At 46.8% G+C, this 24,470-nt stretch overlaps 1 protein-coding gene across 2 annotated transcripts in view; it reads left to right on the forward strand.

The window, feature by feature from the left end:
- Window positions 1-16: 16 nt before the first annotated feature.
- TOP3A (DNA topoisomerase III alpha) overlaps window positions 17-24,470 on the forward strand; it is a 39,308-nt gene continuing 14,854 nt past the window's right edge. Inside the window, exons 1-13 of one of the 2 annotated variants that reach the window (XM_003809778.6) lie at window positions 17-677; window positions 6,332-6,391; window positions 6,839-6,912; window positions 8,282-8,357; window positions 10,042-10,150; window positions 12,549-12,692; window positions 12,838-13,008; window positions 13,287-13,387; window positions 15,827-15,901; window positions 18,996-19,078; window positions 20,936-21,143; window positions 22,761-22,946; window positions 23,102-23,231. In XM_003809778.6, the coding sequence (XP_003809826.4) occupies window positions 498-677; window positions 6,332-6,391; window positions 6,839-6,912; window positions 8,282-8,357; window positions 10,042-10,150; window positions 12,549-12,692; window positions 12,838-13,008; window positions 13,287-13,387; window positions 15,827-15,901; window positions 18,996-19,078; window positions 20,936-21,143; window positions 22,761-22,946; window positions 23,102-23,231 (1,597 nt within the window). In that variant the 5' untranslated portion in view covers window positions 17-497. The remainder of the gene's footprint in view (window positions 678-6,331; window positions 6,392-6,838; window positions 6,913-8,281; window positions 8,358-10,041; window positions 10,151-12,548; window positions 12,693-12,837; window positions 13,009-13,286; window positions 13,388-15,826; window positions 15,902-18,995; window positions 19,079-20,935; window positions 21,144-22,760; window positions 22,947-23,101; window positions 23,232-24,470) is intronic. The other variant, XM_034942294.3, reaches the window with a different exon arrangement.

Here is a 24,470-nt window from a genome sequence, read left to right on the forward strand (position 1 = left end):
GGCGCCGCGTGACCCGGAAGCGTCCTCGTAGACTTCCGAGCAGGAGATTAAAAAGTCATGAGAAAGAGGCCTTGGATGGGAGTGTCTGGCGGCTCCCCGCAAGAAGGAGTCCGATTAACCAACCACTGCCGGGAAGGAGGGGAAAGTGGGGCGGAGTGAGACGGGGGCGGCGGGGAGGTGGCAGCGGGGTACGTGCTTGGGCAAGGGGCGCGGGACAGTCTGGGAGTTGTAGTTCCAGGTCGCTGTGGGGCGCGCGCCTGGCGGAAGTAGCTGGAGAAGGCGGGCGGAAGTTCCACGCCAAGATACAGGATTCGGTGCTGAGGCGGCGGCTGCGGCACGGGAAAGGCTCAGTGAAGCTCCAAAGGCCAGCAGGCTGGTGGGGACGTGACCGAAGCGAGGCTCTGGTTCCCTTTCGGTGGGCCCCAGTTGAGCCTCATCTCTGGCTTCCCCAGGATGCGCCGGCAGCTGGGGAGCGGCTCCGGGCGCGAGGCCTGAGGATGATCTTTCCTGTCGCCCGCTACGCGCTCCGGTGGCTGCGACGGCCCGAAGACCGTGCCTTTTCCCGCGCCGCCATGGAGGTGGCCCTCCGAGGCGTGCGGAAAGTCCTCTGTGTGGCCGAAAAAAACGACGCGGCCAAGGGGATCGCCGACCTGCTGTCAAACGGTCGCATGAGGCGGGTAAGAAAGCGCGTTCCGATCAGCTGCGTGCCTTAAGGGAGGCCCACCGACTCGGACAGCGTGGTGGGCGCCAAGAATCGAGATGAAGGCGATTATCTCCCATTTCTCAGGCCTCACTGCCCCTCGTCTGGATTATTGCAGTGGCCTCCTGTCTGCTCTCGGACTGGAGTGCATTTTAAAACGTAGTTGATACATCTCACTCATTTGTGTGGAAACCTTTTGTTTTGCTTGCCCTTAGCAGGTTCCCAAACTTGTCTGATTCTCGGAATCGCCTCGGGCACTGGCTGCCCTTCGTGTCTTGTGTGAGGCTGGGGAAGTGTGTATTTTACTGTTTTTCCCTAGAGATTCAGAAATTCATTTGGGAACTACTGACCAGATTCCCTTAACTTGGCATTCAAGCCCTGCCCGATCGTTCCCCAGCCAACCTAGCCCTCCCCATCCTGTGCCACAGCCACTGCATTCTACAGCCCTTGTGACTTTCCAGCCTCACAGTGCACACTTACAGCAACACGGTTAAGGTTTGGGGATTAGATTTGAAGTCAGCCCTGTTCCTACCCGAATGAACTGATTCTGAGAGAGGTAAGTGGTAAGAATGTGTTCTACACACACGGGAGGCACAAACGCAAGGGAAGATAAGAAAAAGTTTCATAAAGGAGGTGCCACGGGAGACATAAAGAGCTGTCCAGGAAAATATCTCAGATAACAAAAGTAGATCCTGAAATGGTTTTCTGGAGAACTTTTCTAAGAGCGTGGGTGGAAGTTCCCTGCTCATTTTTCTTTAGTTCCCAGGGTCCTAAGACCTGTTTCCAGATCAAGGATAGTGGGAGTGGAGCCAGGGTTGTGTGAATGCTGGCTGACAGCTTTACCTGTTTCCAGTGCTAGAAGTCCTGGTGACCAGCCCCAAGGTTTGTCTACTTCTAGACAATGAAGTAGACATTGAAAAATGGTTCTCCTACGCCTAACTTCTTATCCTTCAAGGCTCTGCTGAATTCATTCTCTCTCTCTCTCCCTTTTTTTTTTTTAAGCAATCCAGAGGTCTTGTATTTATCTATTTTTACCGTATCATACCATGAATCCATAGGGAATAGGTTCCAGCGGCTCAGGCTCTTTTCCATTGGTTCTCACAAAGTGTACTTCCCTCAATGGAACAGGCTGGCACTTCAGTTGAACCCTTTCTCTTTGACTTGCTTCTTTTTTGATCATTTTCCTTCACACATTTCAGGAAAGATCTTGGTTCTTAGAGTGCTTAATATGCTCAATAGAAACATTAATTCTTTGGGCAAGAATCTAGCCCTTGTTCGCAGCAGTGCCAACAGCATGCTGGGTAACATAGACTTTTCCAGTTTTGCCATGTAACATTTGTGGGTCATTCCCTTTTGAACAGTATGCATTCTCACGAAGTCCTCAATATCACCTTCATTGTAGATTCTGGTGTCTGTGGCCAGAGAAACTCCATATTTTTGTTTTGTTTTGTTTGTTTGTTTTGAGATGGAGCTTTGCTCTTGTTGCCCAGGCTGGAGTGCAATGGTGTGATCTCAGCTCACTGCAACCTCCGCCTCCCGGGTTCAAGCGATTCTCCTGCCTCAGCCTCCCTAGTAGCTGGGATTACAGGTGCCTGTCACCATGCCCAGCTAATTTTTTGTATTTTTAGTAGTTTCACTGTGTTGGCCAGGATGGTCTTGAACTCCTGACTTCAGGCGAGCCACCCGCCTTAGCCTCCCAAAGTGTTAGGGTTACAGGCGTGAGCCACCATGCCCAGCTCGAACTCCATGTTTTCTATAAGGCCAGGAGAACATACATCAGATGCCTCGTCCTCTTTTCCTTTGTGTTCGTCATTTTGGCAAATTACTCCAAGATGGCAGTTCCAGCCAAAAGGAAAGACTTTCCTTGGAAAGAGAATTTTTATTTTTATGTACAGAAAACACAACAGTGTGTGCTTAACCCAGTTTAGTGGCAAATTCTTTAGCCTTTGCCTTTTCTAGGTTGGTAATGCAAGCTACAGATTTTGGACCCAGGGCATTGCCTCCCCAGTGACAGCAGATCTCATATGTCGTTGTAATTTGTCCCACCAGCTTAGCCAGAGCTCCTTTGTCTACCAGAAAGTTAACCTTTGTGAAGGTGACAGTGGTGCAGGTCTTCCTGTGGAATTTGACACCCCAGTCTTGACGGTGCAGTAGAGAATCCCCATCTTAGGACACAGCACAGACAGGAAGACAACCAGCTCAATGGGATCCACCACCAGCTGCCCCTTCATGCTCTCTACCAAGTTGGTGACGGTGTCAACCCCTGCTCGAAGTGTAGGTCTCTTAGTAGCGACATCCCCTTTGCTGGAAGCTTTCTTCTCAGCCTGGGCCAACGGTTTCGATCTCATCCCTTGCTCTGTCTCTTGTCTGTACTGTGGGCCAGCTTAAGCAATTGAGTAGCTTAAGTTTGGTAGTCTGAGGCCTGGGTGAACTGGTCAATCCCAGGTGGCACATCAGCCACTTATAGAGTACAGCGGCTCTGCCGCAGCAGCCATTTATAGCGGGACTATTTGACAAAGTGGGTGAGGCCCTTAGGCTAGATATCCAATGCCAAAATTATTAGGGCTTTTCTCAAATGGGATTTACCACCTTTTTGGCCTACTGCTGCTCCATGACAACAGGGGCCAGGGCCACTTTCTTCCCCTTGGCCATCTTTCCTTTTGGCATCTGGGGCGGCTAGAGGAGAGAGGCTGCTGAAATGTCTCATCTTCAAGGAATCCTTCCCTCACCACCTGTTCCCCCACACTAGGTCAGAGACCCTTACTGACATGCTGTCATAGCACTCTATTCTACTTGAAAGGCATCTACTAGTTACAGTTAAATAATGGGATGTGCGATCATTTATTTGATTTTTGTCACTGCCTCTCCTTGGACTCTAAACTCCAAAGGACAGTGATTGTATTTTGTTAATTGCTATGTCCTAACGCCTAATATGTTGTCTGGAATGCAGGAAACTTTCAATAAATATTAATACTTGGGCTGAGTGCAGCGGCTCATGCCTGTAATCCCAGCAGTTGGGGAGGCTCAGGTGGGCAGACCACCTGAGGTCATGAGTTCAAGACCAGCCTGGCCAACATGGCAAAACCCCATCTCTACTAAAAATACAAAAATTAGCCAGGTGTGGTGGCAGGGTCCCGTAATCCCAGCTACTCACGAGGCTGAGGCAGGAGAATCGCTTCAACCTGGGAAGTGGAGCTTGCAGTGAGCCTAGATTGCGCCATTGCATTACAGCCTGGGCGACAGAGTGAGACTCCATCTCAAAAAAAAAAATTAGGCCAGGCGCGGTGGCTCATACCTGTAATCCCAGCACTCTGGGAGGCCGAGGTGGGCGGATCACGAGGTCAAGAGATTGAGACCATCCTGGCTAACACGGTGAAACCCTGTCTCTACTAAAAATACAAAAAATTAGCCGGGCATGCTGGCAGACGCCTGTAGTCCCAGCTACTCGGGAGGCTGAGGCAGGAGAATGGCATGAACCCGGGAGGCGGAGCTTGCAGTGAGCCGAGATTGTGCCACTGCACTCCAGCCTGGGCAACAGAGTGAGACTCTGTCTCAAAAAAAAAAAAAAAAAAATTCATAGTTGTTGAATGCATGTTTGAGCTGAGCCTGAAAGTTTTACCAGGCAGTAGAAACTGTAAAGAACAACCTAGTGGCTTGAAACTGCTTGGCATATTCAGAAACAGTGAGAAGTTAGGGGTGTGGTGTGGTGGGAAGAGACACCGATGAGTTAAGCAAGAGCAGCAGTTGAGTGCAGATCATAAGAGTCTTAGAGAGCCATGTAGGTTGAGTGGTAAAATGCACAGAAAATTGACCATTTTAATCATTTTGAAGTATATAGTTCAGTGGAATTTTGTCCACTAAATGTGCCACCATCATCATTATCTAGTTCCAGAAGGTTTTTTTTCACCCCAAGAGGAAGCCTCATATCCATTAAGCAGTCACTCCCCTTACCCTCTCCTCAGCCCCTCACAACCACGAATCTGCCTTCTTTCCCCATGGATTTGCCTGTTCTGGGCATTTCCTATAAGTGGACCCATATCTTACGTGCTCTTTTGTGTCAGGTTTCTTTCACTTAACATAATCTTCTTGAAGTCCATCCATGTTGTACCATGTATTAATATCAGTTCTTCATTCCTTTTTTTTGGTTTTTGAGGAGTCTCTCTCACTGTCGCTCAGGCTGGAGTGCAGTGATGCGATCTCGGTTCATTGTAACCACCGCCTCCCAGGTTCAAGCGATTCTCCTGCCTCAGCCTCCCAAGTAGCTGGGATTACAGGCACCCACCACCACGCCCAGCTAATTTTTTGTATTTTTAGTAGAGACAGGGTTTCACTATGTTGGCCAGGCTGGTCTCAAACTCCTGACCTCGTGATCCGCCCACCTCAGCCTCCCAAAGTGCTGGAATTACAGGCATGAGCCATTGCACCTGGCCTCTTCATTCCTTTTTATGGCTGAATAATATTCTATCATATGGATAGATCACATTTCATTTTACCATACATCAGTTGATGGACATTTGGGTTGTTTTCATCTTTTGACTATTGTGAATAGAACTTCTATAGACATTCGCTGGGCGTGGTGGCTCACACCTGTAATCCCAGCACTTTAGGAGGCCGAGGCAGGTGGATCACGAGGTCAGGAGATTGAGAACATACTGGCTAACACGGTGAAACCCCATCTCTACTAAAAATACAAAAAAAGTAGCCGGGCGTGGTGGCAGGTGCCTGTAGTCCCAGCTACTCGGGAGGCTGAGGCAGGAGAATGGTGTGAACCCGGGAGGTGGAGCTTGCAGGGAGCCGAGATCATGCCACTGGACTCCAGCCTGGGCGACAGAGCCAGACTCCATCTCAAAAAAAAAAAAAAAAAAAAACTTCTATAGACTTTCATGTACAAGTTTTTGTTTGAATGTGTTTTTGTGTTTGTTTTTTGTTTTTTGAGACAGTCTCGCTCTGTCACCCAGGCTAGAGTGCAGTGGCGCCATCTCCACTCACTGCAACGTCCACCTCCTGGGCTCAAGTGATTCTCCTGCCTCAGCCTCCCCAAGTAACTGGGATTACAGGCACACACCACCACACCTGGCCAATTGTATTTTTAGTAGAGATGGGGTTTCACCATGTTGGCCAGGCTGGTCTCGAACTCCTGACCTCAAGTGATCCAACTGTCTCAGCCTCCCAAAGTGTATTTGAATGCGTTTTTAATTCTTTTGGGTAAATTTGTAGGAGTGGAATTGCTGTGACATGTGATAACTCTGTAACTTTTTGAGGAAACACCAAAATTTTCCAGAGTGGCCAAAGCATTTTACATTTCCACTGACAATGTCCAATTTCTCCACATCCTCAACAACACTTGTTATTTTACTTGTTTTTTTTAATTATTCTATTTAATTATTATCCTAATGGGTATGGAGTGGTACCTCATCATGGTTTTGATTTGTGTTTTCCTAATGATTAATAACATTGAGCATCTTTTCATATGCTTGTTGGCCATTTCTTATCTTCTTTGGAGCAATGTTGGTTATATTTTTGGTATCATAACCAAGAAATCATTGCCAAATTCAGGATCAGAAAGAATTATACAAAGGAATCCATTGTTTTAAACGTAATTTATATTTTTTACTTATTTTTGTTTTATAGAGAGAAGGACTTTCAAAATTCAACAAGATCTATGAATTTGATTATCATCTGTATGGCCAGGTAGGTGCTAAAATATTTCCATCATAAGCAAGGGAAAGTAGTTAGCCTCGTCATATGTAGAATATGTCGCTGTCTTAAGAATAACAACTGTTAACAACCTAAAGGTTCCTGGATATGGGGTGATCACTTTATAATTTATGAGGAGTTCTCTTTTTAATAAAATATGGTCCCATCTCAGCTCTTCATTACAAAAAAAAAAAAGCTAATATACAATAGTTTGAGGAAAATTTAACTGATGCAAGAGGCGTCAGTTATACACCATATCATTAGAATGGTGATTGTATTCCTGTGACTTTTGGCTTTGAAGAGCTTATATTTATGTTTATTTCTTCCCAATCAGGTTTTTAAAAATGTCTTTAATAGAAGCTCCTCCCTCTCATTTTAATGATTTGGCAGAATAATAACTGCAAAAAGACTAACTGAATTTTGAATTTTGTCATCATTCAGAATGTTACCATGGTAATGACTTCAGTTTCTGGACATTTACTGGCTCATGATTTCCAGATGCAGTTTCGAAAATGGTCAGTACAATTCTCAAGGGAAGGACTTTCAGATTATAGTAAGTTGTGAAATTTCACAGGAATTTTGAGGCATGTCGATCTTACTGGGTAATTTTTTTTTTGTTTTTTTTTTTGTTGGAGACAAAGTTTCAGAGTGAGACTCTGTCTCCCAGGCTGGAGTGCAGTGGTGTGATCTCGGCTCACAGCAACCTCTGCCTCCTGGGTTCGAGTGATTCTCCTGCCTCACCCTCCCGAGTAGCTGGGACTATAGGCACGTGCCACCACACCTGGCTAGTTTTTGTATTTTTAGTAGAGACAGGGTTTCACCATGTTGACCAGGCTGGTCTCGAACTCCTGACCTCAGGTGGTCTGCCCACCTCAGCCTCCTGAAGTGCTGGGATTACAGACCGTGAGCCACCATGCCCGGTTTTTTTTTTTTTTTTTTTTGAGTCAGGGTCTCGCTATGTTACCCAGGCTGGAGCGCAGTGGCGCAATCTCGTCTCACTGCAACCTCCGCCTCCTGGGTTCAAGCGATTCTCATGCCTCATTTTCCCAAGTAACTGGCCTTACAGCCATGTGCCACTACACCCAGCTAATTTTTTCTATTTTAGTAGAGATGGAGTTTCACCCTGTTGCCCAGGCTGGTCTAAAACAAAGCGGGGTTTGCCTTCTTTTGCCTCCCAAAGTGCTAGGATTACAGGCATGAGCCACTGTGCCTTGGTAATTTATTTATTTATTTATTTATTTTATTTATTTTTTGAGACAGAGTTTTATTCTGTCGCCCAGGCTGGAGTGCAGTGGCACAATCTTGACTCATTGTAACCTCCGCCTCCCGGGTTCAAGGGATTCTCCTGCCTCAGCCTCCCGAGTAGCTGGGACTACAGGTGCCCGCCACCACGCTTGGCTAATTTTTCGTATTTTTAGTAGAGACGGGGTTTCACCGTGTTAGCCAGGCTAGTCTCGATCTCCTGACCTCGTGATCCACCCACCTTGGCCTCCCAACATGCTGGGATTACAGGCGTGAGCTACCACGCCCAGCAGTAATTTATAATATTAAGATGACCTAGGATTATCTGATCCATTGTGAATTTTTATTTAATCTTTAAACAGTCACTTTTGGTGTTCCTCAAAATTGCCAGACCTTTTTCATGCAGCCATTGGATTGCATTTACCTGTGAAAGGGCTCCAGAATGCCATCTTATCAGTCCTGTTCACACTCTTGGAGAAGTGGACAGTGTGTAATGCAGAGGGTCATAGCCTTACTTTCAATTCACCGGGACCTTTTCTTTTGGGGATACACCATGAACCCATTGGAACAGTTTGCTGTCATTAGATTGGAGGGCTCTCTGTCATGTACTGAGTTGGGACTCTGTTTTCATTTCTTTTCTAGGCAGAGCTGCAACCCTCTTGTCCTCTTTGAAGCAGAAATTGAAAAGTACTGCCCAGAGAATTTTGTAGACATCAAGGTAGGGTCTTTTGGAAGACATATGGCACTGAGTCAAACCACAGAGTCAAACAGAGTGATTTCTTTGTTTTTAATGCATTGGCATTTGGAGATAAGGTTTTCCACCAAAGTCACTACCATGATTTAAAAAGCTGGTTCCCACCCATTGTATAAATGTGGTTAAGTGGCCAAGGGACTGAAGTAAACTTTTTTTTATGAATGGTAGTTGTTTAAATCCTAGGAATAAAGGCTGGACATGGTGGTTTATGCCTGTAATCCCAGCAATTTGTGGGGCCAAGGCAGGATCACATGACCTCCAGGAATTTGAGACCAGCCTGGGCAACATAGTGAGACCCTATCTCTCAAAAAAAAAAAAAATTTAACCAGGCATGGTGATGTATGCCTATAGTCCCAGCTACTAGTAAGGCTGAGGAAAGAGGATTACTTGATCCCAGGAGGCAGGAGGTTGAGGCTGCAGTGAGCCGTAATCACACCACCACACTTCAGCCTGGTGAGAAAGTGAGACCCTATCTCAAAAAATAATCCTAAGTATTGTAAATTATTAGCACCTAGCCCCCATCTCACCCCTTGTTAGATGAAAGAGGCTACAAAGTATAAATGCCTGTTTGACAGTAAATTGCCAGTTGTCAAGCAGTCAGGGCATGCATAGTTAATTTATTTTTAATTTTTATTTATTTATTTATTTTTTGAGACGAAGTCTCGCTCTTGTCCCCCAGGCTGGAGTATGATGGTGCAATCTCAGCTCACTGCAACCTCTGCCTCCAGGTTCAAGCGATTCTCTTGCCTTAGCCTCTCGAGTAGCTGAGATTACAGGCGCCTGCCACCACACCCGGCTAATTTGTGCATTTTTAATAGAGATGGGGTTTCACCATGTTGGCCAGGCTGGTCTCGAACTCCTGACCTCACGTGATCCACCCGCCTCAGCCTCCTAAAGTTTTGGGATTACAGGTGTGAGCCACCGAGCCTGGCCAGTTAATTTATTGAGAACTGATAAAACTTTGGATGAAATTCAATTGGGATTCATTTTGTTTTGTTTTGTTTTGTTTTGAGATGGAGTCTTGCTCTGTCACCCAGGCTGGACTGCAGTGGTGCAATCTCGACTCACTGCAAGCTGCGCCTCCCGGGTTCATGCCATTCTCCTGCCTCAGCTTCCCGAGTAGCTGGGACTACAGGCGCCTGCCACCATGCCCGGCTAATTTTTTGTATTTTTAGTAGAGACAGGGTTTCACCGTGTTAACCAGGGTGGTCTCGATCTCCTGACCTCGTGATCCACCCACCTCGGCCTCCCAAAGTGCTGGGATTACAGGCTTGAGCCACCACGCCCAGCCGGCTTCGTTTTTTTTAACTAGGTCATAATCAGAACCTCTCGAAGTGTGCGTGCGCGTGTGTGTGTGTGTGTGTGTGTGTGTGTGTGTGTGTGTATGTGTGTTAGAGCTGAATTTCAGGTTTTGTCATATTGGGGAAGTTATATTAAACTCTCTATTCTAGAAACTCGTTTATGGTTCTAAGGGGTTGTATCATGATTAGCACCAATGAGAGCAGTTTTCTCTGTTCTCTTTCCCTTGCCAAGTTGTCACACTGCAAGAGGCAGCATTAACCTTCAGTCAGATCCCCTTAGCATAGAGGTGTCAAGTCACTGTTCTGCAATTCTGTTCTCACCACTCTTATTCCACTGTGAACTTAAGAAAACTTTGGAACGAGAGACTCGCCAGTGCCAGGCTCTGGTGATCTGGACTGACTGTGATAGAGAAGGCGAAAACATCGGGTTTGAGATTATCCACGTGTGTAAGGCTGGTAAGTGCTGCTGCTGCTGCTGACTTTCTCTACTTTGGAACTCCATAAATAGAGTGTTCTCGTTTATATGTGCACATGGGCCACGGATGAGTTCCTCTGCAGGTACTCTCCCTCCCAGTCTGTGAGTCCCACCAGCCATGTGTCCTGGAGCAAATCACTGAGCCATTGGGAGCCTCAACTTCCTTGTCTCTATCATCAGGCCAATCTGACATGTTTCCTGGGACTGCCACAGAGATTAGATGAGTTAATGAGTGGTGTAAACCATTTAGCCCAGGACTCATTTCTTGTTAGGTACAAGCATACAAGCAGATACCCGGCGCCTTGAGAACAGGGACTTTATATTCTTTTTGTTGTTGTTGTTGTTGTTGTTATATATTGAATTCTTTTAGTATTTGGTTAATGGAAGCAAAAATAGAAAAATAAAATTACATATTGAATATGTATAAAAGAATGAATATACCACAAGTAAAGTACAAAAAATAATTATAAAATGTTCTGTTTTCTTATTTAATCTCTCATATTATACAATGCTCGACTATTAATAAATAATTGTTGCAGTGGATTTAAAGGCTCTAACAGTGTTAATGGTTTTGGGTAACTTAGAGGGAGTGATGAACAGGCCATTCTCTGGCTCAGAGGGTGGGGTTGCTACTTTCCTTTAGTGGTTTTGTGTTCAAAGCTGTAATGACTCCTGGAAATTTAAGTGCATTAACTTTCAAGGACAGTGTGTATATGTCCTATATTCTTTGCTGAAGGGACATGAAATTCCCCTACAGAACCCTTTAATTGACAATATTTTTCTTTTCTCAAAAGGCCTGAGAGAGCAAGTAAGATTAAAGTTGCAAAAGGCAGCCAGGCACGGTGGCTCATGCCTGTTATCCCAGCACTTTGGGAGGCTGAGGCAGGTGGATCTCCTGAGGTCAGGTGTTCAAGACCAGCCGGGTCAACATGGTGAAACCCTGTCTCTACTAAAAATACAAAAATTAGCCAGGTGTGGTGGCGGGCGCCTGTAGTCCCAGCTACTCAGGAGACCAAGGCAGGAGAATTGCTTGAACCCAGGAAGCAGAGGTTGCAGTGAGCCGAGATTGCACCACTGTACTCCAGCCTGGGTGACAGAGTGAGACTGTCTCCAAAAAAAAAAGGTTCACCAAGAGCATTTTAGTATTTTAGTTATTGGAGGGGGCCTGCCCCTCCACACCTGTGGGTATTTCTCACAAGGTGGAGACGAGAGACTGAGAAAAGAAATAAGACACACACAAAGTAAAGGGGAAGAAAAGTGGGCCCAGGGGACCGGCGCTCAGCAAGTGAAGACCTACACTAGTGCTGGTCTCAGTTCCTCAGTATTTATCGATCACTATCTTTACTATCTCGGGGAGGGGAATGCAGTGTGACTATAGGGTGTTGGTGGGGAGAGGGTCAGCAGGAAAACGTGAACAAAAGACTGTGTCATAAATAAGTTTAAGGGAAGGTGCTGTGCCTGGATGTGCACGTAGGCTAGATTTATGTTTACCTTTACATAAACATCTCAGTGCAGTAAAGAGTAACAGAGCAGTATTGCCGCCATGATGTGTCGCCTCCAGCCATAAGGCGGTTTTCTCCTATCTCAGAATAGAATATATGGTCGGTTGTACACCGAGTCATTCCATTCCCAGAGACGTGCAGGAGACAGATGCCTTCTTCTTATCTCAACCGCATAGAGGCCTTACTCTTTCACTAATCCTCCTCAGCACTGACCCTTTACGAGTGTCGGGCTTGGGGGCTGTAAGGTCTTTCCCTTCCCACGAGGCCATATCTCAGGCTGTCTCAGTCGGGGGAAACCTTGACAATACCCAGGCTTTCTTGGGCAGGGGTCCCTGCGGCCTTCCGCAGTGCATTGTGTCTCTGGTTAATAGAGAGTGGAGAATGGCAATGACTTTCACAAAGCGTACTGCCTGCAAACACATTTTTAACAAAGCACATCCTGCACAGGCCTAAATCCTTTAAACCTTGAGTCAATACAGCACATGTTTTTGTGAGCACAGGGTTGGGACAAGTCACAGATTATTAACAGCATCTCAAAGCAGAACAATTTTTCTTAGTACAGATCAAAATGGAGTTTCTTTATGTCTTCCTTTTTCTACATAGACACAGTAACGATCTGATCTCTCTTTTCCCCACAGTTACTAGCTAAAATTAACTGCATCACTATTTCTGACAGTACACTCAGTTTAAAGGTTATGGTGATGTTTCCTCTTTAGACACTGTACACCATTGATTTAACCTAATAGGTAAATTGGTCATCTCACAGCTTCTTGAACTGGTTTGCCTTTATTTCAAGGGGCTTTAAGAAAAGTGAGTCCTTTATGATGGAGGGCAGTGTGATTTGACTTTGACCTTGGTAACACCTTGTGTTCTGCAGTAAAGCCCAATCTGCAGGTGTTGCGAGCCCGATTCTCTGAGATCACACCCCATGCCGTCAGGACAGCTTGTGAAAACCTGACCGAGCCTGATCAGAGGGTGAGCGATGCTGTGGATGTGAGGCAGGAGCTGGACCTGAGGATTGGTGAGGAGCTAGGCAGACCTCTCCCATGGCCACATTAATGTTGTGTTATGGGACCAAAAATGGGCTCTGTGTCGATATGTGCAGCCAGCCCTGGACTCTCATTATCCATCATTTTCACCTTCCTTCACTCTCCTTCACTCTCCAGGAGCTGCCTTTACTAGGTTCCAGACCCTGCGGCTTCAGAGGATTTTTCCTGAGGTGCTGGCAGAGCAGCTCATCAGTTACGGCAGCTGCCAGTTCCCCACACTGGGCTTTGTGGTGGAGCGGTTCAAAGCCATTCAGGCTTTTGTACCAGAAATCTTCCACAGAATTAAAGGTAGGGCCTGGAGTGGGTGTTATGGCCTGGGACCTATGGGCCCAAGGTTAAGGAGGGGGACTGTGAGCATTAATAGCACTAATAAAGATGTGATTTATTTTAGTCTTGCTGTCATCCTCCCTGGCCCATTACAATCCACTTAAAGTTCCCTTTGTTATCCAGAAACTCCTCCCTATTTGATATTCGTTTGACTTTCACCACAATAAACCTTTTTCTATCTGTCATATCATGACATGTCTCTGAGACACAGCCTTTCTGTTTGTCTCTCCTTAATATAGTAACTCATGACCACAGAGATGGTATCATAGAATTCAACTGGAAAAGGCATCGACTCTTTAACCACACGGCTTGCCTAGTTCTCTATCAGTTGTGTATGGAGGTAAGAACCCCTAATGATCTAGGAAACATTCTGCACACCTCCCAAACCACTCCCACTGTCGGCAGAGGTGATCTGTCTCATTCTCCCATTGGACTTTAGCTTTAAGTTTGCATCTCAGGGGATCACTTTTTGGGAACCAATAAGACTAGAACCCCATGAGAACAGCACTAAAAGGAAAAGGGAAGTATCTACATTATTTTTAGATAAAATCAGAAATTTTGGGAAATGTATAGTTGAAATCCCCTCTTGGGGCATATACTATCACCAGAAATTAGCAAGGATTAGCTAGACCAGTCCAGGTCATTGACTTATAGAGCTAGGAGAGAATGAACAGCATTTGGCTCAGCCCCCTCTTTATCGGTCACATGAGGACATCTAGAGAAGTGAAAGTCACAAATTAGTGGGCTAATTTTATATAGTGATAAAAGCTAGGAAGAAAATAAAGCAAGGTAAAGGGATAGAGAAAGGCCGGAGGGACAGTGAGGGGAGGGGTAACACTTGAGCAGAGGCTGGAGAGATTAGGGAGAGGGCTGGGGGGGTGGGTGGGACACGCATGTGTCATAGAAGGGAGCAAGACTGGCCTGGGTCATAGGCCAGTTGGTGGCAGAGTTGGGACCCACCCTGATGTTTCCTGGCCCTTGGGCTGATTGTTTACTTTCTGATGCCACTTCCTATTAGCACATAACAGCCTGGTTTAACCCAGGGGCTGCACAGAGTCATGCTTAAGTAAAATTCCGAGCTCTCTAGGCTTAATTCATGGTGTGCTTCTTGGCTGTAGCCCACTGGCGGATTTGTTACTAATTAGGCAAAGGGATGTGATAACTGTGCAGCACCCGCTATGGACCAGGTACACTTTGTTATGTGTTGTTTTGTTTAATCCTAATAATGCCTCTGAAGGCAGTGATAGCATCCACATTTTCCAGATGAGGAAGCTAAAGAAAGTGAAGAGATTTAACCCACAGACACTAATTAGGCAAAGGGATGTGATAACTGTGCAGCACCCGCTATGGACCAGGTACACTTTGTTATGTGTTGTTTTGTTTAATCCTAATAATGCCTCTGAAGGCAGTGATAGCATCCACATTTTCCAGATGAGGAAGCTAAAGAAAGTGAAGAGACTTAACCCACAGACACGTGAGAGCTGTACATGGCAGAGCACGACTGAGTCCTAGTGTGTCCCTGCCCCTTCTGCAGACCATGCTGCCTTCTCCATCTCTCTCTCACTCCACCCTTTGACCCTGGACCACTGGGAGTCTCCGTGACACTGCACAATTATTTGTTAAATAAAAAGACCACCAGCCTGGGTTTCATAGTGAAACCCCATCTTTCTAAAAAAGAAAAAAAATTAGCTGGGCGTGGTGGTACCTGCATATAGTTCCATCTACTTGGGAGGCTGAGGTGGGAGAATCGCTTGAGCCCAGCAGATTGAGGCTGCAGTGAGCCATGATTATGCCACTGCACTTCAGCGTGAGTGACAGAACGAGATACTGCCTCAAAAAAAAAAATAATAATAATAATAAAATATAAAAGTAAGTAATAAAAAGACCTGCCCTGTTTCTCCTTCACTCGGATGTGGTGCAGGACTACGTGGTGGGTGATGTAAACTATGAAGCTGGTTTTAAGATTAAAGGTCTCCAACTTGTACAATTTCTCCCATTTCTTTTTTTTTCCCCGCCGAGACAAAGTCTAGCTCATTCGCCAGGCTGGAGTGCAATGGCACGATCTCAGCTCACTGCAACCTCTACCTCCCGGGTTCAAGCGATTCTCCTGCCTCAGCCTCCCCAGTAGCTGGAACTACAGGCGTGTACCACCACGCCCAGCTAATTTTTGTATTTTTAGTAGAGATGGGTTTTCACCATGTTGGCCAGGATGGTCTAGCTCTCTTGACCTCGTAATCCGCCCGCCTCGGCCTCCCAAAGTGGTGGGATTACAGGCGTGAGCCACTGTGCCCAGCAATTTCTCCTATTTCTAACTCTGTATTATCCTGAATTTTTTTTTTAAAGGAGCACTGGGCCAAGCATGGTGGCTTATGGGAGTATTGCTTGAGCCCAGGACTTCTGGGCCAGCCTGGGCAACATAGCAAGACCCCATCTCTATATTTTAAAGAAAACAACAACAGAAAGAGCACTGTGCATGTGTACATAGAAAACTGTACTCAGGTGATGCATAGGCTGTTGGATTTCATAGGCTCTGGCGGAAGCACCTTAAGGCTTGTGAAATTGCCCTTCACAATCTTGGTTTGAGTGGGAAAGTAGTGATGGTGTCTACCATACTGTCAGCTACAAGCGACATTAAGTGGGGCACTCTCCTAGGCTGTCACTGCGGGCTTAGCTGGCGGTGGTCAGTGTGATCTAGAAGGATTGGCATGGGCTATCCATAGGAAGGATGGAGATGATGCACTAAGAGGTTAACATGGTCTTTTCTTTCCTGGCTTTCTAGGATCCCATGGCAACTGTGGTAGAGGTCAGATCTAAGCCCAAGAGCAAGTGGCGGCCTCAAGCCTTGGACACTGTGGTATGTTCCAGACAGGCTGTTTCAGGCACTGGGGGAACACTTACTGTTTTGAGGCCGTTGGTTCTACCGCCTAGACTGTGGCTTGGTGGAAGAAAATATCACCCATCACCAGGCCACACAAGAAAACACTGGAGAAAGACACGGTCCTGCTTAGCCTCACTGTTTGTTTTTTTGTTTATTTTGTTTTTGTAGACTCAAACTTCTGGGCTCAAGAGATCTTCCCACCTCAGCCTCCCAAGTAGCTGGGACTATAGTCATGTACCACTATGACCAGCTAATTATTTTTAAAATTTTTTGGTAGAGATGGAATCTCACTATGTTGACTAGGCTGGTCTCAAGCTCCTGGCCTCAAGTGATTCTCCAGCCCCAGCCTCCCAAAGTACTGGGATTACAGGCATAAGCCACCACACCCAACCACTGCTTGGCCTGTTAATTTTTTTTTTTTTTTTTTTGAGATGGAGTTTCGCTCTTGTTGCCTAGGCTGGAGCGCAATGGTGCGGTCTCAGCTCACCACAACTTCTGCCTCCCGGGTTCAAGTGATTCTCCTGCCTCAGCCTCCCAAGTAGCTGGGATTATAGGCATGCACCACCATGCCTGGCTAATTTTGTGTTTGTAGTAGAGACAGGGTTTCTCCATGTTGGTCAGGCTGGTCTCGAACTCCTGACCTCAGGTGATCTGCCCACCTCAGCCTCCCAAAGTGCTGGGATTAGAGGCGTGAGCCACCGCGCCTGGTCTTTTTTTTTGTTGTTTTTGTTAACAAATGCAATATAACTGCATTGTATGAGGTTTGGGAAACAAAAAGAGGAAGACAACCTATGGCTTCACCATCCTTACATAATTACTAGTATCTCTTCCTGTTTTTTAATATGCATATTTTTACAGCATTATAATTAGAGTAGCTTTTCCACCCAAGCATTTTTTTCATGTTGCTGTATAATCTGTATAAATATTGCTTTAAATAATCTGCTATATGAACCTACTTTAGAACAGGGCTTCTCAAATTATTTGACCCCAGAAAGAGCCACCCTGACAGAACATAAGTCTGAGTAAATCACATTAGGAGTATGCCTTCTCAGTCACCACTTAGCAGGAAAATTTGGGATAGAATTACTATTAGAATTCACTCTGGAGGTTGGACATACAGAACACTCAGGCTAACAAGCATGGAGGCTAAGAAGCACACAGGGACTGGTGGTCAGTGCGTTCTTTTGTCTTGGTCAAGCCACAATAAATGTGTATATGTGTGGAGGGATTTCATGGGGGAAGTTATGCATTTTGTTTGTTTGTTTGTTTGTTTTTTGAGACAGAGTCTTGCTCTGTCGCCAGGCTGGAGTGCAGTGGCGTGATCTTGGTTCACTGCAACCTCGTCTCCCGGGCTCAAGCGAGTCTCCTGCCTCAGCCTCCTGAGTAGCTGGGACTATAGGTGCGCGCCACCACACCCAGCTAATTTTTGTATTTTTAGTAGAGATGGGGTTTCACCATGTTGGCCAGGGTAGTCTCAATCTATTGAACTCGTGATCCGCCCGCCTCAGCCTCCCAAAGTGCTGGGATTAGAGGCATGACCCACCGTGCCCAGCTGCATTGATTTTATATAGTAGGCATATGTGTTTTAGTCCTCCCTGGTTAAGTATGCTTTAGTGTGACGTATAGTCATCAGCATTGTTAGCTTGTCACCTAGGGAAAAGAACAGCTCGTTATTTTCACCCTCCAGGAGAATTTACTGGGGCTTGGGTGGTATTCCCAAAGTGTGGTTCTCAGACTGTCTGTGTTAAAGCAGTGTATTAGACTGCTTGTTAAAAAATGTAGATTTCAGGCCGGGCGCAGTGGCTCACGCCTGTAATCTCAGCACTTTGGGAGGCTGAGGCGGGCAGATCACAAGGTAGGAGATCGAGACCATCCTGGCTAACATGGTGAAACCCCGTCTCTACTAAAAATAGAAAAAATCAGCCAGGCGTGGTGGCAGGTGCCTGTAGTCCCAGCTACTCGGGAGGCTGAGGCAGGAGAATTGGCGTGAACCCAGGAGGCAGAGCTTACAGTGAGCCGAGATCACGCCACTGCACTCCAGCCTGGATGACAGAGCAAGACTCCATGTGAAAAAAAAAAAAATGTAGATTTCTGGGCCAGACGCGGTGGCTCACGCCTGTAATCACAGCACTTTGGGAGGCCAAGGCAGGCAGATCACCTGAGGTCAGGAATTTGAGACCAGCCTGGCCAACATGGCAAAACCCCGTCTCTACTGAAAACACAAGAATTAGCCAGCCATGGTGAGCACCTGTAGTCCCAGCTACTCAGGAGGCTGAGGCAGGAGAATCGCATGAACCCGGGAGGCGGAGGTTGCAGTGAGCCGAGATCGTGCCACTGCACTGCAGTCTGGCCAACAAGAGCGAGACTCTGTCTCGAAAATAAAAAAATTTTTTAAATGCAGAGTTTTGGCCAGACGTGGTGGCTCACTTCTGTAATCCCAGCACTTTGGGAGGCCGAGGCGGGCAGATCACCTGAGGTCAGGTGTTCGAGACCAGCCAGGCCAGCATGGCAAAACCCCATCTCTACTAAAAATGCAAAAATTTGCCAAGCATGGTGGTGATGTAATCTCAGCTACTTGGGAGGCTGAAGCAGGAGAATCACTTGAACCCAGGAAGTGGAGGTTGCAGTGGGCCGAGATCATGCTACTGCACTCCAGCCTAAGCGACAGGGCGAGACTCCGTCTCAAAAAAAAAAAATGTGGAGTTTGGGCTGGATATGGTAGCTCACGCTTGTGATCCTAGCATTTTGGGAGGCCAAGGCGGGAGGATTGCTTGAGGCCAGGAGTTCAAGATCAGCCTGCGCAACATAGCAGCTTCCCCAGTGGTCAGGGCCCCGAATCTGCTGGCTTCCCAGTTGAGTCCTGCACACATTAAAGTCTGAGAACCACTAGGCTAGGATCTGACTCTGCTTGGCAGGCCCAGAAATCGTTGTTGGGCAGCCTTTTCAGCTCTGTTTGACAGAAGCACCTGGAGTGACATGGGCCAGATTTGACTGAAGATGAGTTGTGTATTTGAGTTGTGCTGCCTGACCCATGCAGTACACCTAACATGCCTGTTGACCCATTTCACAGGAGCTTGAGAAGCTGGCTTCTCGAAAGTTGAGAATAAATGCTAAAGAAACCATGAGGATTGCTGAGAAGCTCTACACTCAAGGGTAAGTATTTTGGATTTGGGAGTAGAATTTGAACCGTCTTTATCAGGATGAAATATTTGAGAAATAGAGTTTATGGGTTGGGCACGGTGGCTCACACCTGTAATCCCATCACTTTGGGTGGCCGAGGCGGGCAGATCACGAGGTCAAGAGATCAAGACCATCCTGGCCAACATGGTGAAATCCCATCTCTATTAAAAATACGAAAATTAGCTGGGCGTGGTGGCGTGCGCCTGTAGTCCCAGCTACTGGGGAGGCTGAGGCAGGAGAACCGTTTGAACCCAGGAGGCGGAGGTTGCAGTGAGGTGAGATCACACCGCTGCACTCCAGCCTGGTGAGTGAGCGAGACTCCATCTCAAAAAAAAAGGAAAAAGAAAGAAATAAAGAAATAAGAGTTTATGGGGAAAAACTGTCTAGATAGCACCCAAGCTCTGAGGTAGGATTTTGACTTTGACTTCTCTTTTCTGATACAGAAAAGGTGTTTCTATGTAAAAACCCATAGAGTAGATTCAGATCTTACTTTTGACTCCTCAGCCATCTCCCTGTGGCCCTGGCAAGTGGCAGACAGTGGGTGGCACCTTTCAAAGTTGTTTGCCTGTGAAACTCCTCCCCGCCCCAGTCATATACACCCCAGCACTGAGGTCCTCTAACTGTGCTGTCCAGCCTGCAGCTATTGAGCAGTTGAAATTCAAGTTGTCCAAATTGGGATGTGCTATAGATGTAAAATATACATTGGGTTTTGAAGACTTCTATGAAAATAGAATGTAATCTCAGTAACTTAAGTGACTAATTGAAAATTTTAAATTATGCTGGGCGTGGTGGCTCACGCCTGTAATCCTAGCACTTTGGGAGGCCGAGGTGGGTGGATCATGAGGTCAGGAGTTCGAGACCAGCCTGGCCAACATGGTGAAACCCCATCTCTACTAAAAATACAAAAATTAGCCAGGTGTGGTGGCAGGCACCTGTAATCCCAGCTACTTAGAAGGCTGAGGCAGGAGAATTGCTTGAATCCGGGAGGCAGAGGTTGTACTGAGCTGAGATCACGCCACTGCACTCCAGCCTGGGTGACACAGCAAGACTCCGTCTCTTGGGGGGAAACAAAAATTACAAATAGAGACTGGGTATGTTGGGTCACACCTGAAATCTGAGCACTTTGGGAGGCCTAGGCAGGAGGATCACTTGAGCTCAGGAGTTCAAGACCGACCTGAGCAACATGACAAAACCCTGTCTCTACAAAAAAAATACAAAAAAAAAAAAAAATTAGCCAGGCATGGTGCCACACACTTGTAGTCCCAGCTATTCAGGAGGCTGAGGCAGGAGGATCACTTTAGCTTGGGAGACGGAGGCCACGGTGAGCCAAGATTGCGCTGCTACACTCCAGCCTGGGTGCCACAGCAAGACTATCTCAAAAATGAAAAAGAAAAAACAAATAGAGTCCACATTACAGTTTATCGGACAGCATTGTTCTTTGTATACTCTAAGAAAAGTCTTGAAGCACACGCTGGTGGAACTTGTCAGGGTCAGTGAGGCACATGTGCTGCATCAGGGCTGGTCTGTCAGACTGACCCTCAGAGTGGCCAGTGACAAGCCCCAGGCTATGAGGCTGCTGGCCTTTTTCCTGTGCTGTGCTGCCCCTTTTGGCTTCTTTGAGTGTCCTAGCAGGAGAGCCAGCTGCTTTTCATCCCATGAGGGGGTGCATCTCATCTCAGAACTTTTCTGAAGCAGGTAACGTAGGCTGCCTTCAGTTGAGTTGGCTACATCAGATGAGTATTTGCAGGTGTTAGTGTGTGCTTTCAGTTGTTTATAGACCAATCAGAGAGCCTAGCAATTTCTTTTTCTGTTTGTTTGCCTTGGTTTTAGGTACATCAGCTATCCCCGAACAGAAACAAACATTTTTCCCAGAGACTTAAACCTGACGGTGTTGGTGGAACAGCAGACCCCCGATCCACGCTGGGGGGCCTTTGCCCAGAGCATTCTAGAGCGGGGTGGTCCCACCCCACGCAATGGGAACAAGTCTGACCAAGCTCACCCTCCCATTCACCCCACCAAATACACCAACAGCTTACAGGTTGGTTTCCCTGAATGTACTGCCTGCTGGAACCCATAGGGAAGTGCTGGGGGTCAGTAGTAAGGTTTGAATTTACTCTGTGGGCTGTGATTGTAAAAACAAGTGATTTTGAGATCTCTCTCATTTCACAATCCTCTGCCTGGCTTTGATAAAGACCGCCTCATCCCTCCCCGTGGTGGGCCCCCGTCTTAATCCAGCTCCACGTCCCACTCTCCATCAGCTCCTGCTGCTTCCCTGCTAGTCCTTCATAGGCAACCCCTGTGCAGACCCCCACCTCCACTGTGAGCCTTGTGGCCTTCCCAGTCCCTGGAACTAGAGAATTCTATCCATCCTCCCAAGGCTGGCTCAGTTTTGGTTGCCTCCTGAAACTTTGGTGCCACCCCAGTCGTGCCACCCCCTGTCACTGCAGTTTCCCACACAGCTCTGCTTGTCTGTCTCAGTCATTTCCTCAGCCAGGGGCAGGCTCTGCAGGCACAGGAGCCATTAGGCTTGTTTACATCTGTAGGCTTCTCACAAAGCTGGGGAAATGCTTGTTTACATCTGTAGGCTTCTCACAAAGCTGGGGAAATCTTAGTCTTTCGTTCTTCTCCTCCTTCTTTTAATAACATACATTCTTTCTGATTTTAAAAATATGGCCAGATGCGGTGGCTTATGCTTGTAATCCCAACACTTTGGGAGGACAAGGCGGGTGGATCACGAGGTCAGGAAATTGAGACCATCTTGGCCAACATGGCGAAACCCCATCTCTACTAGAAATACAAAAATTAGTTGGACGGGGTGGCATGTGCCTGTAGTCCCAACTCTCAGGAGGCTGAGGCAGGAGAATCGCTTGAACCCAGGAGGCGGAGGTTGCAATAAGCCGAGATTGCACCACTGCACTCCAGCCTGGCGACAGAGTGAGACTCTGTCTCGGAAAAAAAAAAATTACATGTTCATTTTAGACAAATTAAGAAATACAAAAGATTATAAGGGGGAAAAATTGCCTATTAAGCATGATATTTAACAATTGCAAAGATGTGCCGTAATTTATTTTGCCAAATCTGTTTTTTGTGTGTTTTTGATACTATAGTTAACATTTGTAGACATAAATATTTTTGTGGTTCTCCAGTTATTTCCTTTGAAGAAATCCTTAGAAGGGGAATTATTGGATATGTGTATAAATGTCTCATGGGCTTTTGATAGACTGAGGCTCACTAAATCATTGATTACCTAGTTGAAAATTACCCTGAAAATTACTGCTTAAATGTGTGCATGAAGTTGGGCTAAGGCCACCAGGTGCAATGTTGCTGTCTCTTGTATTTGAGGAGTGTCTTGCTAACTTCTTATGCTTTCATCTTGTTTTCTGCTTAGATTGCGTTTACATCAAAGAACCACTTCCCAGTCTGGAAGGGAAGATGACTCCTTTGCTTATCTTTGCCAGATTTGAGTTGTGAGATGTGTCAACCTAAACCCATCCTCTCCCCAGGACTTGTTTGCCTGGCACTCCATGTTAGTGCAGGGCCTGAGGAGCAGTGTGACCTCTTCTGTGCAGGACATTAGGCTAGGGCTACCAGTGATGCTCCTGTCCTTGAGAGGTGATATTCTAGGGGGAGTTTCAAACTCCTCTTTTCTTCCTAGGGAGATGAACAGCGACTGTACGAGTTTATTGTTCGCCATTTCCTGGCTTGCTGCTCCCAGGATGCTCAGGGGCAGGAGACCACAGTGGAGATCGACATCGCTCAGGAACGCTTTGTGGCCCATGGCCTCATGATTCTGGCCCGAAACTATCTGGATGTGTATCCATATGATCACTGGAGTGACAAGGTAATAAAGAGTGGTCCCCAGTGAGAGGGAGGACAGTTGTGTTGTGAGCCCTGAGTTCTCTAGTGGAGCAGGACCATGTTCCTTGAAATGAGGTTATTTTTTGCCTGAGTGTGCTGATGGAATCATCTGACTGTTGCACCTGCCGCTCCCTGTAGATCCTCCCTGTCTATGAGCAAGGATCCCACTTTCAGCCCAGCACTGTGGAGATGGTGGACGGGGAGACCAGCCCACCCAAGCTGCTCACCGAGGCCGACCTCATTGCCCTCATGGAGAAGCATGGCATTGGTCAGTGGCTCCTCTGGGTAACTCGCATCTCTTGAGCTAAGGCTTACCGTGTACCAGGTACAGGTTTCCTCTAGTCTTCAAACCATTCTCTAATGCAGCTGCTATATCTTTATCCCATTTTATAGTTGAAATAAGGCTCAGAGAGGTTAAGAACTTACCTAAGTTCACAAAGTGTGTATTATTAAAACCTGGTCTGAATAACTCCACAGTCAGTGCTCTTAAACCATGCACTGTGCTGTCCACATAGTAACAGAGACTTTTCCCATGGCTTTGAGGGCCCAACTGGGAGCACCCGTTGGCCACATGAGGATTTGTTGTTCTTTCGAATAAGAACAGCATGTAAGGAACCAACAATTAAAACTTGGGACAGTTATCATAAAATCTATCTTCATTTTGAAGTGTCAGATAGAGCCCTGAGCCTCCTTCCCATGTGGAGCATTGGGTGAGGGTGGCAGCTGTCTCTGCAGGTCTGAACCCACACTGCTCACTCAGGCTGCTCACGCTGGCCTCATGTATGTGCCAGGACCCTGCTGATAAGTCCCATGACTCAAGCTTTGCAGGTAGGGCCTTGTAACTAATCTGCTGTCCCCTCCATTCGTTTTTGTCAAGGCTCTCAAGGGCTTTCTCTGGCAAACCTAGTCCAGGAATACCTGCAGCACAGTGGAGGGGAAGCAGAGCTCCCTGGGCGTGTGTTACATAAGCAGCTGCGTCATCCACAAAGGGAGTTTCTTAGGCCTATGACTTGGGAAGCAGTGCTTCAACGTGAAGTCCTTGACCATCACTAGGACATCCAGAAACCCTGCAGGTTTAGGTAAAATTAGTAGAGGTTCACCCGTCATGATTTATTTGATAAAAATGTATGAAGGCTGGGTGTGGTGGCTCACACCTGTAATCCCAGCATTTTGGGAGGCCAAGATGGGTGAATCACTTGAGCCCAGGAATTCAAGACCAGCTTGGGCAACACGGTAAAACCCCATCTTGCTGGGCGCAGTGGCTCACGCCTGTAATCCCAACACTTCAGGAGGCTGAGCTGGGTGGATCACCTGAGGTAGGGAGTTTAAGACCACCAGACTGACCAACATGGTGAAACTCTGTCTCTACTAAAAATACAAAAATTAGCCAGGCATGGTGGTGGGCACCGGTAGTCCCAGCTACTTGGGAGGCTGAGGCAGGAGAATTGCATGAACCCGGGAGGTGGAGGATGCAGTGAGCCAGGATCGCAGCACTGCACTTCAGCCT

The sequence above is a fragment of the Pan paniscus genome, chromosome 19 (assembly GCF_029289425.2).
Source record: "Pan paniscus chromosome 19, NHGRI_mPanPan1-v2.0_pri, whole genome shotgun sequence".
NCBI classification, from domain to species: Eukaryota; Metazoa; Chordata; class Mammalia; order Primates; family Hominidae; genus Pan; species Pan paniscus.